The sequence below is a fragment of the Chamaea fasciata genome, unplaced genomic scaffold (genome assembly GCF_029207755.1).
Source record: "Chamaea fasciata isolate MVZ Bird 193981 ecotype frontalis unplaced genomic scaffold, bChaFas1.0.hap1 SCAF_1, whole genome shotgun sequence".
Taxonomy (NCBI): domain Eukaryota; kingdom Metazoa; phylum Chordata; class Aves; order Passeriformes; family Sylviidae; genus Chamaea; species Chamaea fasciata.
In genome coordinates, this window is record NW_027094086.1 from 53,355,384 (window position 1) to 53,372,763 (window position 17,380).

The 17,380-nt window shown below is 38.8% G+C and overlaps 1 protein-coding gene across 4 annotated transcripts in view; it reads right to left on the minus strand.

The window, feature by feature from the left end:
* The window catches only part of SPIRE1 (spire type actin nucleation factor 1), a 128,272-nt gene that overhangs the window by 21,774 nt on the left and 89,118 nt on the right, over positions 1–17,380 (minus strand). For all 4 annotated transcript variants that reach the window (XM_066183852.1, XM_066183835.1, XM_066183843.1 and 1 more), the window contains exons 6-8: positions 16,815–16,979; positions 10,226–10,312; positions 9,721–9,850 (exon numbers count right to left, since the gene is read on the minus strand). In XM_066183852.1, the coding sequence (XP_066039949.1) occupies positions 9,721–9,850; positions 10,226–10,312; positions 16,815–16,979 (382 nt within the window). The remainder of the gene's footprint in view (positions 1–9,720; positions 9,851–10,225; positions 10,313–16,814; positions 16,980–17,380) is intronic.

Consider the following 17,380-nt stretch of genomic DNA (forward strand, 5'->3'; position numbering starts at 1 on the left):
GCCTTTGATATTTTAGGAGAGCTTAGAGCTTGGTCTGATAAATCAGTTTTATCCCTGTAAAAGTACAAAGTACAGTATTCCAATCTGAAGAAAATGATGTTGGAGGGACAAGGAAAAGAAGCTTTTAATCTCCCATTTGCATGTATGTCTAAGCAGCTGGTCTTTCTACAAATGTGTTTTGCTGCTCATGTAATTATAGGACTCCTTCCCCAGCCTTGTAATAACAAGGTACCTCCAGGTATTATAAGGCTAGGGTAATGATGAGTAATTATTCCCATTTTTATACACAGTGAAAAGAGGCACAGAAGGTCAAGTGACTTGTACCTTAGGTTACTGGGAGGACTATGGCAGGGAAATGGTATCACCCAGGTATTCACAGTGCCAACAATGCAATATTCACACATCATTTGGAGTTACTTACACAGCTGCCCTGGTATAAACAGACACAGTCACTCCTGCTACACCACCATTTGCATGGATAAAGTCATCCTTGCACCAGGTAAATCAAAGCTACAGACTACACAAAGCACAGCTACAGTAGCAGGTCTGTTTAACAACATTCTCCCCACAGCACCTTTTGAAATAAATTAAGAAAAGGAATAAGTTAAATTAATATATATTTTAAAGAATTATCCAGGTTATTGTTAAATGCTGGAAACAGATCTAAAAAGGACAGAGGGTGCATTATAGTTGCTATGTAAATCATATCTTCAACTGGGAGTGTAAGAAAAGGCGAGTATTTGGCCAATAAAGTCATGGTGACATTCCAGGCCTATGAATCTGTGCACTACAGTGTTATTACTGCCTTCAGGTCCTTCCTACAAGAGCTGCAATCAAAGACTCTCTAACCCTTAGTTCCTATCTTCAAAGGCTTTGCTAATAGGTGTCCTGGCTACCACAACAGCTTATAGGTCATGGGCTTTTTCCCCTTCCAGATTTCTGTGAGTAGAGCATGGGCGTCCCCCACATCAAATGCATTCCTGCTGTAACAGCAGCTCAACGCAATTCCAGAAAGGGACAGCAGGAAAACAGAACCCAAACTGCCTCCCCTCCCTGCTGCCAATGACACTTCTCGAGACCTCATAACTAGCTGGCATGTAGTTGATTGAAGAAGTTCTGGGTTTCCCAAATGTGCAACAAAAACCTTTGATTTGTCTTTGGATGGCACAGGGAGGTTCCTGAACAGTCCAAGGAAGCAGCCCCAGCACCAACCACACAAAAGCCAAAGGTGGTGCCCCTTCTCCCCTAAACCTCCTGGGTGGGACTCCCCTGCCTGATGGTAGGAAGGGTAAAGAATGGCCCGTAGGCACTGCTGGACTCTCTGGGAGAATAAATGACAGGAATGCCAACAGCATTGCCCTCCTGCCAAAAAGTAAAACACACAATAGGCCTGGGGAAAGGAAAAAAGGGGGGACACCACCAGACATCCCCTATGGCAGGTGATGGAACGTGTTTTCACATCAAAAATTGTTTTCTGTTGGTTTTAATTTGTTTGCTTGCTTGCTTTTTTTCTCCCTAGGAATGTAGGCCCAATTTCTTTAGGCCTCAGAAATGGAGATCTCTGGTCCATTTTGAAAGTAATTTATGTAGCCAGTCACGATTTAGGAAGCCTAAGCCAACTGTTACTTAAAGTCAGGCATATATATAATTGTTCACAGATATTGCTGAGTTGCCCATACGTTGATTCAAGTCTTCTTGAAATACCAAAGAAATTTTAGGTGAATCAAGAAGACAATCCAACATAGTACTTGTTTTCAAGGTTTCTTCAGTAGGAAATGTTATTTATCACCATTCTTTCCTCTAGAGAGAAAAAAAAGGCAGTTTTTACAACTTGCAAGCACTAAAGAATAATAATTAAAAAAATAATAAAGTTAGAAAACCGTCCAATCTATAAGATCCATTTGGTCAATCACGCTCAATTTATCATTCTTTCACTTACAGTACTGGATTCATGTGAATAAATGGATTATCATAATTTAAGGAAAAGATCACGACATTTGAGTTTCAACAAACAGATTTCAAGGAAAAAAACCTTGTTCCAAAATTAAAACCAGAATCTGTCAGCAGACATAGACCAAAAAATTATTAGCTTGTTTAAGCTGTTTTAGTGATCTGTTCGGACAACAGAAACATTAGCAGGTGACAAATAATCGTACATTGTCATAAACAAGATAAAATTATTTAGGATAAACAAGTCAGAAGCAACAAATAGTCTAAATCTTATAAATATGAACATGACAGAAGAAAGCAATGGACAATTCTTTGAAACAAAACCTAGATTCATTTTTTAAAAATGGACATTAGTTTACAATCTCTAGGTTCACAGAACACTTAAAGGTTTTGAAGATGATTCCAATGATATTAAAAAAGGCTTGTGTGAGTAATAGCCTGAGGTTAGGAATTTATTAGAGAGTCAGACATGCTGAGGGAGTGTCATTTCTCTGTGTTTTCAGGCAGCAAGTACAGTGAACAGTACCTGAAAATTGGATGAACATGTTTGGTTCCTTTTGAGATTTTCTCTAAGCTGTCATTACAACAGGCAAATGAAAGAAGGCAAGGTCTTGATTTGATTACTTGATCGTTGTGTTGGGCTTCCCTGACCAGGCTTAGGAAGGGGAAGACAAAAAAACCCCCACTGTAGGATAATATGAAATGTGCCTTTATTTACATGTAAGATTATGTCTCCTGTGAACCAAGGAATTAAGCAGACCACAAAATACATGCAAACCTCAGCAGTCATGTAACCATATGCTGTCTGCTTCCAAACCAGCTCTCCTCAGCCAAGAGTGACGACAGAAACCTGAATTTTTTTCTACACAGGAAATGTACTCCTTGGGATTATAATTTTTTACATTGAGTGCAAAAAGAAGGCTAAGATGGATTTGCAGAATCGTAATACATTTGCTTTTCGCTGGCTATTATGTCAATAATATATTGGGAAAGATTACATAATGAATAAAAGTAACAGAGATGTGCTCCTTTCAGTGGACTTCAGATGTTGAATTCAAGCGGAGAACTAATAAATCAGTCTTTTGCTGTGTTTGTGTCACGTATCACTGTGTTATGTAAACTAAAGAGTTTACAAAGACCTGGTGGAGTTCCTGCCTCCCATTGGTCTGAGACAGACATAACCTAAAAGTAATAATTCCCATGAAATTTGGTGTTGATTGCTTCAGTTTCCTTTTCTCTCCCTGTACATCTCCCAGTTCCCCCTTCCCCCAAAATGTACAAACTGTTTCTGAAACAGCAACTTCAAAGCAGCAATGCACACAGCCTTGAGGTAAGAACTGGAGTGTTAAGAGTGGGAATGACTGATCTTTTGAGCTGCATTCAGCACTGCATTGAAATGAAGCTGCTTTTCAGCTGTTTTTCTATTAGATGAAGTGGGTAATGACTGCTCTGGTCCCCAGTTGTTATCTGAGTACCTCTCAGGTAACTCACTACAGGTGGCTACCACTTGTTCCTTCTCTTCTACCAGAAGGAAAAAGCAATGTAAAAGGAGACCCCAGGAGCCCCTCCTCTCCTCTTCAGGAGAACAGCAGGCAGATACTCAGGAAAACAGCAGGAAGATACGTAGAGCTGGGCACTGTGACACACCAACTACACCAGCCTGGTGCCAGCAAAAGTCTTCTCAGGATTCTGCATCCTCCCCGTTGCAGGCAGCATGAATAATATAAACCTACACCCATCCTTTAGCACTTAGCAGGAAACACTTCTCCTTTTCAGCTGGTTTGTGGGGTTTTTGTGACAGCAATTCCATCAAGCAGAGCACAATGAAAGCAGTGAAAAAGCAAGTGTGTGTAAGCAGTGATGAAAGCACAGTACAGCCTCTCTGCCTCTAAAATAATGAAAAAAGTAAAAGCACGCAAAGCAACAGCATCCAAAATTACTGCTTATTTGCTTACTATCAATATCCCAACCCATGTAATTCACTTGTACTGCTCATCTGGTGTCTCACATCTACCTAACTGGAATGTTTTAATCATCCCGAATTTACTTCTAAGGACACTTTATCAGATCACTCAGTCACGCCATATGATGCTATTCGCTGAGAACCACATGACTTGAAAAAAACAAAACCAATCACATCTGGGAGATGGATAAAGAAACCAGGAAGAGTTCTTCAGTGGTCAGTCAAAAACAACAAATCCAAGTACAGTACAGATTTTTTTAAAGCTATTTCTTCAAAATAAAAATTTTATGGGTATGAATTAATGGATTACAAAATACTGTTTGGATTTCAACAAATGAGGATGTCTCAGAATTCTCAGAAATGAAAGACAAAAGAAGAAGCAGACAGACACATGTAGAAAGACAGATCTGAACACTTCCATTTAGCTGGTCACTGGCATATTCAGTTTTACCTTCTTAAAGCTAGAACTTTGGGCACATCTGAAAGTAACAATACTTTTTGAAAACTTATGTTTGCCTGTTTATGCTTCTATCTGAGGCCCTGGGGAGCCTGCAGCTTTCAGTGGAGTAAAATATGATGTCACGTACATATGTAATCTCAATCCCAGCAGACAGCTGCAGTAGCTGAACCATACACTACGAGTGTAAGGTTTCACAAAAAGGCTTGAGCTGCATTAACAGCTTGTCACCACCTCTGACAGCAGAGCCTCTTCCTTCCTCCCTTCCACCCATGCTCATCAGCTGCCATCCTCAGCCAGCTCTCTGATCATCTGATCAGATAGCAGGCAGGTTTCAATCACTAAAAAGCAGAAGAACAACCTGGAAAAAAAAGTAGAAGTATTTGTTCCTGGGTTACAGGAGTTTAACATAGTCCTCTTGTGAATAAATGAGCAGGACTGACACAGAGAAGGGGGAGAATCACATGCTTAGAGGGGAGCCTGGGGAGGAGAGGGAGCAGTGAGTCCCTCCTCCCCTCCCAACAGTGGCAAGCTGTTTCCTTGGCTCAGTCAGAAGAGCCATGTTCACAGATATGTCACTTGTGAACTGTGTTCTCATATTACATAAATGCTGCATTTTTTAGGTTATAGTAAAAAAAAAACTTCTATATGGTCTTTCTAGTTCACAATATGCCAGCATTAAAGTCAGATGATGCCTTTCTGTGGGGAAAATAACCAGATGAGGCTAAAGGATGCATGGAAAAACTGAGCATGTGAACTCTGCTAAAGTCCTACATGAGAAGTTTCTACATGTAACTCAAAGGAAGGAGGGAAGGTGGTACAAAGAGCATAGATTTATTTGGAGACTTTTTTGGGAGTCGCCTAGGGGAAATTACGTAAGAGCTAGCTATCTCCTCTGCCAACAAACCTTTGAGGCTGATGTTGAATATTTCCAACATCAGTGATGGAAATTTTGGGCCTGATCCTCCTGGAAAGATAGTGTATAAAGGGGAAGGAATGAATTATTTTCTGGCTACTAGGCTATCTGACATTGCTGTATCCAAAGGACAGCAGGCTCATACAGCTGCTGCATGTTCTATCTAATGGCTCACCAGGAAATCTGAAAATTCGTATCAGATAGTTGATGAAGGGTCGCCTTTTGGATCCTCTGTATCAGCTACTACCAGCAAACCTTATTTTGTTAACAAGTAAAGAAGGAAGGTTTAGCTTTTTTGTTAGTGAGTATCTTCGATTTCATAGTTCACAAAGCTTTCACTGTAAAGACACTGCAGAACTGACAGCTTCTTTCTAGATCAATATACATAGGTATATTTCATTTAATCTAGAAAGGTTGATGAGTTCAAAGCTAGTTTTAGGATCCTGGTGAGAAATGAAGTACTGCAAAAGATGATCTAGTCAAAAAGTGAGTGCAAAGACATGAAAGTCAGATTTATAAATAAATAAATCAGACTTGAAGGTGATGCTGTATTCTGCAATCCTTTTAAGAGCCTGGAATAGCTCTGAACCACCTTATTTTGTTTATTTATTTAAGCAGAATTGCAGCGCTCTGGTGAATACATTCTGTATTTCAGGTGAAATGCAGATGTTTCCTGTACCTAGGCATCCTTTTGTGGCAAGGGAAATGTAAGTATTAATAACTAATTTATCTAAATTTTTTTATTTTCACTGACCATATCTTGGAAGAATCCCTTCAAGTTTCTTTCTCAGATAGGAATTCAACAAACAGATGGAACAAATTTCACAATAAGCACAACAACCACGTCAGGTGGTGCAGCACATTTTACCTGACAAGTCAAAACTGTAAGACATGCTAAGTGGCCGCATTGCTGTAAAAAAAGAAACAAACACAACAAAAAGAAAAGAAAATGATTCAGCTCTTAGAAAAGCAGAGGGATAATGAAAACAAAAGATTAACTCCACTTGAGACATTTTGGACTCTCTTGCTTAAATCCAAAATGTGTCGGACATACTACTGCCTCACTGTAGTAAATCTCAAAGTCTGAAAACTACAGCAACATAAACAGGACTTGCAAACAGAGTAATTATAGTACTAGTAAATTAAGACTTCTGGAATTCAATAAATCAATACCAAAACAAGACACAAATATCTAAAAAATTCAATATTTTAAAATAAAATCACCATGAAAGAGAAACAGAAAAAAGGGAAAGAGAGAGAGAGAAAGAGTGGAGAGAAAGAGCTGGAAAAAAATTTGAAAGCACAAAGCCACATTTCACACAAGTTTCAGTGACCTGAAATAAAGATATTTCTAATTTTTTTAAGCATAATCTCCAATGATTATAATTAAACTAATAAAGAGAGACACACGAGCTAAGCTTGAGCAGTAGTTTCCTTGAAGAGGATGGAAAAAAAGGCCAAACAAAATCTGATTTGTGCTGATTCCTGTTCTTTTTAAAAACCTTAGGTGCACTTAGCCTTTAAAATGCATCCGTAGTATTATTCTCTTCTTCCTGGGCCTCTGATGATTTTATTGTTATATAAGAAAGTGGTCAGAAGTTCTTAATTTTTGGAAAGACCTATCTATATTTCCAATTAAACAGTGAATTCAGGGAGCAGACCCTCAAAGTATTCTTCAACTGAAAACAATATTTCAGTGCACTAATCCAGATGAACAGGCCAAGCCCAGTGACAAGAATGCGCAAAAATGCATCAAAATTGAAATCAGCTAATGTGTCTTACTTGACAGGTGTAAGCTGATAGAAAGGGCCTGTCAGACACGCACACCACTGCCCTAAAAGATGTTTATAAAAAGGTTGTACTGGGACAAGTTTTGCTCATGTGAATAATTTAAAGTGGTGCATGCAGTAGGTGGCTGACTCAGTGCTAAATTTGGGAGTCAGGGAATTTTTTCTGTATTCATTAACTAGAAATTATCCACAGATAATAGCTACAGAAACAGTCTCAAAATTTCTGTCCAAACTTAGCATAAAGGCACATACTTCTTAAAGCAGAAGGGTGTTTATCACCTGCTACTGAGACATTGATAAAACCATTGATAAAAACAAAGTTTTCTCCAAACTCCATTAGCTCCACTTGCTTGAGTGACAAATCCACGCTTTTAATTAAAAGAATGTGTACCTTAAGGCTGTGTTTATCTCGATGGCTTATACTGATGATTTCATGAGATCATTTGAAAACTCACTCCAACTCCTCTGCTCAAACCTCTCCCTTTGTGAGCACAGTCCAACGCCATTTCCAAAGAAGGTTTAGACTGAGACCGGCCAGGGTAGAGAAGATCTCAGCTGTACCATGTGTTTTGTAGAGAGAGGGATAAAGCCTGTGGCTGCTGGGGAACACATGCCACAGGTACAGCCTCATCACAGAGGAGGAACTGCAAGAGTACAGCCCCCACTCATCCCCACAGCCAAGTGTAATTGTGCTCTTGACTGCATAAACTGAGCAAAGAGGAGTAGCTCTGGGACATGTGAAACACACCTTATGCTCCTGAATACGTCACTGTAATGTGCTATTTTTTTTCTCCTTTTTAATAGCAACAAATAGTTCTGTCCAGATGGTGCAAGTGTCCCACATGGTGTTTCTGCTTAGATTTATAATCCTTAAACCTCATTACCTTACATGTTGTTACACTAAATTACATTCAGTGGTCATTTAAACTGTATGGCAGATCTATTTGTGCCATACTGAATGCCACTAACATTACTCTGTTCCCAAACTGCATAAGCACATTCTTTTGAAAAGGAACTTTAGGCATAACAATCATTCCAATTGTGAGAAAGAATGAAATGTAATATGTAAACATAAGGAAAATTATCTTAAAGGCCTTTGGTCTTTTTATTTCTTCATGCCAGCAGATAATATACACTTGGAAAAAAGCTTGCATGCATCCACTTTTACACCTCCATTAAAGTGGCATTTAATCCAGCCAATTCACTGGACTTAAAAGGAACTACCCCAGCTCCAAAACACAAAAATTTAACAAAAAGGGAAGAACTGGTGGAAGACAGATATCCCTCATTGGAGGCAATGCCTCGAAATCAGTCCAGAGGTCCTAAGCAGTAGTGGTTCAAAATTTAACATCAGTTTTAGAAACTAACTGGGTTTGATGCCATTTATATCAGTTAGAAATTGTAAAGATTTATTAGATCAGGTTTGCTGCCCCTGAGACAACATGGTAGCTCGCAGATGGAGAACACTTAAAACACTGAAACTGAATGTTTGAAAGAAAAGTAAGGAGTTGTTCCACATTTCTACAAGCTTCCTACATTTGGAAAAAAGTCTAGGCCTGTGAGAAATGTTAACTGATACAGCAAACATAAACTGAATCCACACCAGAAACTGGAAGGCCCAGAAAAACAATATTTGAAGGGTCTTTCTTTTACAAACGCACCCAAGCATTTCTCAAACTCCATCAAGCACTTAAAAAACAATGCAACAAAGCAAGACTGATGAAATTGTTTTTCTCCAGAGACAATGGGTTGTCATAATCCACTTGAATCTGGACCAGTGCCTTTGGGTACATGGGGCAAGCACAAATATTTTTCAAAAAGCAGTGACAGAGAGTACATACATGGATTTTTTACAGTTTTCAGCCATAAGATTCCACATTTGCTCTTCAAAAAATCAGCTACTTCAGTTTTTCTGATACAGATATATAAATACAGTACTCTTAAAGCAATCTAAGTCACTAGGACTGTATTTGTCTTGCTTTTGCCATCAGAACCACTGAATTAATGCAAACTGGTGACTGATGCATTGCATAGTATTTGCATCATTTCCTAGTGGTTTGCTGAAAATACACTGCAGAAATGAAATGCTTTGCAGTGCAAGTCTGAATTATTTTCCCATAAAAGGACCTACAAACACATTTGCCATAACTTGGAAAAGGAAGCAAAGATTTAGATTCAAAATAAATGCAACAAATTCAGTAAACAAAATAAAAGCCAATTTTTAATTAAAATAAAGAAGCTGATGATGCTAACTAAAGGAAACAAAGAATAAATTAATTAAAAATCAACATATAAAGAATACTTGCAGATAGTGAAGGTATACTGCACTAGAGATATGCAATACCTGTTCCGTTCTCAGCAAAACTAATATAAACTGTCACGTACAACAGGCAATACAATACCATTCCATTTATCTAATATGCTAAAAACTTGAATGGAATCAAGCTGAACCTTTCCATTTCATATTTTAAAATATAACTAAGCACAAAGACTGCACAGCCCTAGAAAAGCCTGTAGTTTATTTTTTTTTCTGAAGGAGTAATTTTCTCTTCGGTGACATCTGCACAGATGTGGCTAAAATTGTTGCTTCTAATGTGGGAAGTTTTCTGTGCGTGCTGCAGGTAAAACCTGGCCATGTGCTTACCCAGCCTGCTCCTCCTTATCTCATCAGGGGAGACTGGACGTAACTTCCTCTCTGCCTTGATCTCCTCCAGGATCCTTTCGTGGAGGCTGCGGGGCCGTGGCGGGGTTGGTTTCAGTTTCCTTGCCGAGGCCTTGGAATACACAGACAATCATATTTACATCAAAAAGTGCGTCCTTGAAAGTAGATTTCACACTTTTTTTTGGAAAAAAATGTGGAATGCTGTGATATGATTTTACATACACTCAATTTCAAACCTCAGCATAAATTGAAAGAGAGTTTTATGCATCATGGTTGCCTAGAGATAAAGGCCTGCTGGCAATAACAGCAGTTAATTGCTATGTGCAACATATTACACACTGTTCTTTTAAAGGGTCCTGTTCTATGCACAGAGGACAACATTTTTGAAAGCCCTGGCAGAAAATATCATGTCTACATATTTGCTGGAACCAAACAAGCTTTAAAAAGCCACAATTTTGTTAGGAATGAAGCCCACTGGATTACATACAGGATTTAATGGAGGTCGCGATCGGATGAAATCCAGGATTATTTCATGGGCGCTCTTTTTTAATCGAGGTGGGATGTCACCGTTGACCTGGAAAGGAGAGAGTGAAATACATATTGCTGTGTTTCACATTTGTATTCATGCAGATGAGATCAACGGAAAACTCACAACAACCCTGACAGAGCTGCAGTGTTCTGACACCTGCACCAGGCATAAAACCCCACCAGTCCTGAGTGGAGCAACAAGCCATATGCAGAGCACAGGCAAGCAAAAAAGGTACTTAGCAGCTTTTCAGCTTTGCTGATGGCTGCAAAATAACTCCAACTGCAGGAGCTTTAAGCAGCAATATTTAGGATTTTGAAGTAATGAAATCAAACATCAAGGCTGCATTTGTGTCTATGGGAGATGTACGTTTCCCCGCTGTAAATCATATATTTCTATAGAAGAGGGGGTGGGTGAGGGTTGTTTGCTTTTTTTGTTTGGTTTTCTGCAGAGACACAGACATTTAGATGTAAGACCATATACAAGACATCGAAGGGAAGAGCCATCAATTCATTCTATGTACAGGATTTAAAAAAAGGCAATGGGAATTTTCATATCATATGAAGAATGTATCAATGGTAAGCTGGGAATAAATGTAAAGATTTGCTTTAAAAAAACCACCTGTCAGGTTCAGTCTTCACAGAGCACAATGCCCAAGCACGCTGTCAGGGATAAGAGATCATCCTACGTCATATATATCCTTCTGCTACCTCCTCTTACTACACAGCAGCTGGCTATCAGCCCTGTCCTCCAATTTGACAGGAATTTCCATGGCACTTGTATTGCTTAGAGCAAGTATTCCATATTTTGGACTTCTTTTTTCTTTTCTAAGGGTCAGTTGCCTTTTTGTTGTTTTTTTTTTTTTGGGGGGGGGATGCCTTTCATACAAACTCTGTAGCCAGAAAACCTATGTAAAGACACATGTCTGGTTTCCCAATTAACACACCCTTTTGCTAACCAAAAGGACTGCTGCCGTCACAAAAAGAGGTTTAAATGTCCATAAGGTCATTTAAATGTCCATCTGAATATGATGCCTAACTGAACTTCACCAATGCCATGCAGCTCCCATACAAGCTCTGCTCACCTGAGGCATGCCCTGTGTCCAGGCTGCGGCTGAGTGACAGCCTCCTGGAGAAGATTAATCCCTTTCCCTCTAAGAAATAGATGCAGAGTCCCTCCTGGGGAGCATTTAATCGCCTTCCTGAGGACTCTTTCTGGAGATATCCTACCCTAGACACGGTCCAAACTCTATTTGTTCCACTCTCCTTATTTTCCTAAGAGTGAATTTCATGTTGCTTGGCAAAGAATACCAAGCTGTTAAACTCTGCAACATGCATCATCTTCTTAAAAATAGTGCAGAAAAAATTAAAATGGAAAAGGTTTATACTAAACCATGATTTGACATTTCCTGATGAGGAGAATGCTATTTTAAGGGGTGTGATTGATTTCCTCTGTTCAAAGACTGAGCAGTTTTTTGAGGCCAGCATGCCCTGGAAGATTGTTAATGAAATGAGAAGTCTCTCTTCCCTGAGCTACTGTTCATCAGATGTCAAAGTTGATAGCTGAAGTTGAGAATTATTACCATCAGAACAGCCGTTTTGTAAACTGATAATCTCTGTTTGAGCCTTGGGGAACAACCCTCTGCATGACAATAGTCAATAAATAATACATGGCTCTGAGCCTTTCACCTCAGGGCACTCTAGGCCCTGACTTCATGCCACCAGGGTATAATTAGTATCAGTATTACCATCTGATTGGAAAAGGAGAAATGTAGGATTTGCTTAAGTGATTTTCCATAGGATTCATGGGGAGCTGGTGGCCAAGCAAGTGGATGTTTTGCAGCCAACAAGGCAAGAGCAGGAGCGTCAGTGGCAGAAGTCACCTTCTCATACTTGGCACCCAAACAAGATACTGACATGAAAGATACTGAAGGGGAACTTCTGCTCTCTCTGTTCAGACTAGATTTATTTATTTACTCAAACTAACTCTCTCTGTAGTGAGAAACTTCAAATGCATCCTTTACTTTTACTTAATTAAAATTCATGGCTCTTGATTAAAGTCTCAGTCAGAGACATTGCACAGAAGCAGCCATGATACACAGGCTGCAGGGGAAAAAACCACCAAGGAACAAGTTTATCTTTCTTTTTTTTCTCTCCACATACCAGGCTGGCTCAGACTACAAACCAGGACTTGAAGAAATACCTCAAAACACTGTAAAACTACCCTAAGTCTTCCTGTGTGTAAAACAGCTTCTGTACAGCAGTATGCATTAAAACAGGCAGTGTGAAGAAAGCTTAACCAATTATTATAAAAAATCAAACATTAACGTGGAGATCTAAACAGCTAATGCACAGAAGAATTAGCATGTCCTCATCTACCAACAACCTGCTACCATCACATTATAATATATAAATATGATTTGCAATTAAAAAAATAATTGCAAATGGTAATTAGTTACCTTTAGCTGAAACCCAAAGCTTTAAAAATGGTGATCCCAAACAAGAAATACATTGCTGATAACTTTCACAAAAAATAACAGCACCTATCATTGACACTCAATTATCTCAGCTATTTATTTATTCAGCTATAAAAGGTGTCAGCAATAAGTAGGAGAGTGTTATCTTTAAATAATAGTCAACAGGAAATGGATATTGTTCTGTACTATCTAGAAATTTTCATTTAAAAGTAAATTGCATGAACACTGAAATAGACAGACGGGACACAGTACAACATTTCCAGAACAGCTCACGATGAAGTTCAGTGGTGAATTAAATTATTATACGTAGATATCTATTTACCATCTTGCATTATGCAGACTGTATAGTGTTTTAGTTAACACAGTTGTTACACAATATTTCGACACCCCACAGCAAGTTCAAGCAGCAAGGTCCAAGAATGAAGAGCTCTGGTGTTTCCCATCATGGGGCAGTGTATTCACACTGCTGTTCCTGCACATGTATTGCAGAAACAAGTTTATGATACCACATGGTAACCACAGTACTCACACGGAGTCCCTCCTCTGAATACCCCTAGAGCACAATTAGGAGCCGTAAAGCTCCCTGCTCTGCCTAGGATGACTCCTATACTTCTGTAGAAACATGTGATGAAGGTGTAAAATGAAAAGCACAGTTCCCCTGCTGAAAGCAACTCACCACAACCAAGTCAGACTTGCGTGTAAGGGAACAACAGACTCTACAATGTCCAGCTGGATAAAGTGGTCAAAATCCTTTGCACGGGAAAGCTCACATTCTCTATGTCCTGCTTGAAGCATACGAAATCATGCTTATGAAAATACTGCCTGTGCACAGCTGTAATTGCAATTAACCTAAGTCCTCTAAGACGCTGAATACTGCAAAGAGGTAAATTTAAAAAACCCAACCTAAACCAAAAACCTCATGCCACAGGATTCTCACCTTAGACGTTCAAATTTCTGGATATTTTTGCTAATAATGGCTTCAACCTTTATGTTTAAATTCCCCTTCTGCAACATGGCCAAGCCAATAATACTGCATGACAGGTACTTGTGAAGAGCTCGAATATGAGGACAAGAGTGCTGTTACCTACAAAGAGTGTAACTGTTATGTAACATAATCCTGAGTTTGGATAGGGCATAAAAGTACCTGACAGGCAGGTATTGAGTAGGTGACACAAGAGATATCAGTTACTGTTCAACAAACACAGCTCAGAAATACAGTGAATGGCGCACAGCTAGGAGGGGGGTGGACATAGGCAGAAAGCAGAGCTATTTGTGAGCCACTCTGAAATTCAAAACTGTAGCTCAACACATACAAATAATAGAGAAAAATTAAGCCTGCAAGAGTAATTTAATTCTTAAATTTCTCCATTTCCAGGTGCTGACTCTACCAAAGACCACAGCTTTTAGATTTTGTGGGAGTGGGTGCTCCAGAGGTGAGGAAAGTCATTAAATCTCTCTAAGGTAGATACTTAAAGTTTATAAAATTTCAGAATGCAAGTTATCTTGCTCCCACAACAATTGCAGCAATGAGGATTCTTGCCACAGGATAGAAAGATGACAAATCTGAAATTATTTTCAGAGGTACTGAAATAGAAATGCCAACGTCACTGAAACAAATGAAACCAGTTATTTACCAAAAGCCCAGAATTTGACATTTTACATCTTCAATACATTTTGAATATTTGCACTATAACAATAGGTGAGAACAGCAAGCTCCAGTTACTGCTGTCTGTTAGCACAACAGTCTGAAACACTAAAATATGGCCTAACAGGAACATCTGTTCCTTCCTTAATTTCTACTCAGAACACTGAGCAGTAAGCAACAGATCAAGCTGCTCTTTTAAACACAGCATCACATTAATAAAAAGAACAGTAAATATTTCATGTTGCATTTCATTTACTTAAAAAAATTACTTATTACTTTGAAAGTTTACTTAATCTCTTGATATTGTTAGTAGGATCTGTGTCCTCACAAGCTACCAAGTCTAAAACTACTACCCATAAATTTAAAGCAAAAATTACTTTTAATACAAATTTTGCTGAACATCCACTTTGAATGATAGAAAGAAACATAATCCATCTTTCCTAGACTGCCTTAAAATTCAGATTTGGGATCCTTGTCCTGATCCTCTTCTCAAGAGCCACAAGGGTTTCTGCTGATGGGAATCCATACAATCAGCTTCAACTTGTGATAGCCAGTTAGAAGACGCTGTAGCTATGCAATCTAACTAAACCTGTAATTCTGTGTGAACCCTTCAGGTCCCACACATTCCATGTCAAGCCGCACCCTTATTGTTGAACATGCTTTGCACAATCTTCAAGCAGACCCTGCAGCAGAATCCAAGCTACTGAGTTTAAAGTTTCCAGTAAGGAATAAGTGATTTTTCTAACACAGTGTCATCAGCAGTTGTCAGACCAAGCCAGCAATTGCATCACAGACAGCCCTACAGGTACTGTACCTGCAGCTGATTGCAAACATATTTATTCCCAGAGTTCACTTTGGACAATCTATCTAGAAGACAAGACAGCAGGCCAAAAATAGATGCTTCCAGGGATTTTTTACAGAGCCACAGTCTGGATAAGCAGAGCAGCAGCTGTGCCCCCAAGATGTACCGCATAATGAATGAAATCTCTTCTGAAGAGGCAGAAGCTTGCTTAGCAGCAGATGAATTAAAAGCTAGTCTGACAAAAGCAAAATTAGATGACCCAGGGATTCCCATTCAAACAAAACTACTGTTCTGATTGCATACAGTAATTGAGGTCCTGAGGGGACTGGTCCTCTTCTGCAGAGGGTAGTAGGAACACTTGGCATAGTTCTCTGAATTGTTAGAGGAAAGACAGGTAACATTACCTGAGTACGTATATTACACTATTGATTTAACATTTAAGCAACATCTGCAGCAGAAAATAAATACAATTGGATAGTCCAAATCCAGATCTCGACTAGGAAAGTATTTTCAGCTCAAACATAAAAAGCATTTAGACTACACTCTTTCTGCCTCTCTCATCTGTCTCCCTCATCCCCACCCTCCCCTCCGATTTTTTTTTGGTGGAATCACAGCTCTCTCACTGTGTGAAGATTTGTAAAGGAAAGTAAATACATCTGAATACTGAATATTCTAAGACTATACTTCCATTTTAACTAATAACAGGTGAAGATAAGTAAGTGTAAGGTATAAATATTGATATTGACCACATACATGCCTCTGACAAAAGGATTTACCATGTCCTACTAGGGATAAGACATCCTTTGGATCAGTTGCTAGACGATCAGGAAGAATATCTTAATGTTGAAAAAAATATAACCCAAAAGGACAGAAAGAACAGGGAAACAACAGTAAATATCAAAAGGGTTCTGACAAAAAGTGTGCCTCAAGTCAATCCTACAAGCACCTTTATGAGGATCTAGAGGGAAGAGACCCAGGAACAGTCTCCAGCTTGCCATGGCATACTGTCTTGACTTGAAAGCAACAAGAGACTATGCTGAAAATAACTAAGCTCAACTTCTACAAATGGAGGATTTAATTTTTTTTTTTTACATAGACTATTCTTTGAAAATTCATAACAGATCACAGTCATGTAAGCTTTCAAATACCGCGATACAGGCAGTTTTCAACCACTGTAGGTTTTCCTTTCCCACCACAGTATCATTTGTTCACTTTACACTCTGGAACTCCAAAAACTATGTTGTAGCTCAAGACAGATTTACTCTTCAACAAGAAATTTCTAAAACAATCTCTCAGTGGAAAGCATGACAGGACTTTTGAGATGACTCTTAAAGTTATCACAAACCCAACACAAGTGATTTTTTCAAGCTTATGATAGGTAGGCATGTCTTTCAGAATTTTAAATGCCTGCCACATGGAAAACAAAGTACACTACATGTGTTGGTCTCATGTTCTCCCCCTCAATGCATTGCATAAATTTATGATGCCATATAAACCCCATGAACATTAGTATCTATATGAAATAATAATTTCAAGATTCTCAGGAGGAAAAAAAAGACAAAAAGAAGATAAAAAAAGGAAAATAACATTTCAGACTTGATAAACTCCAGCGATTCTCTTGACTTACCATGACCTTCCTTAAGGTATAGCGTTTGGATCTAATATCATCCATCAGCATTTCATAGGGCGTGAGCTGATATTCTATGGGGAGTGGGTTGTACTGACGCTCTTGAACTTTCTTAAGTTTAACACCATTCCGTAAATCTCTCATCACCTGCACCCAAAAACGAGCCTGAAGGCAAAGAGACAGAAATTTCACATCATACCTTACCCTTGAATACCACCTCACATCAAACCAAAGTTTCCTTCCAGGACACCACCAAATATTTACAGCTGTACTATTTTATTTTTAACACATCAACCAAATCCCATTTTGTTTTCTATAAGCTTATTTTTAACACTCGTGAACATAACAAAACTTTGTTGCAAAGACTGCAGGGTCTCATCTAAAGTATGGGAAGATAATCTGAAATTCTCATACCTTACATCTAAATTCCCACTTCAAGTATACTGCAAGCACATAATCAAAGTTTTTATAATTACAGCTAATACTATGGGAATTAAAACAGTAATTGAATCTGAAGCTTTGTTACCCATGACTCTCCTGTAAAATTTTCCCAAAAGTTGTTCCTC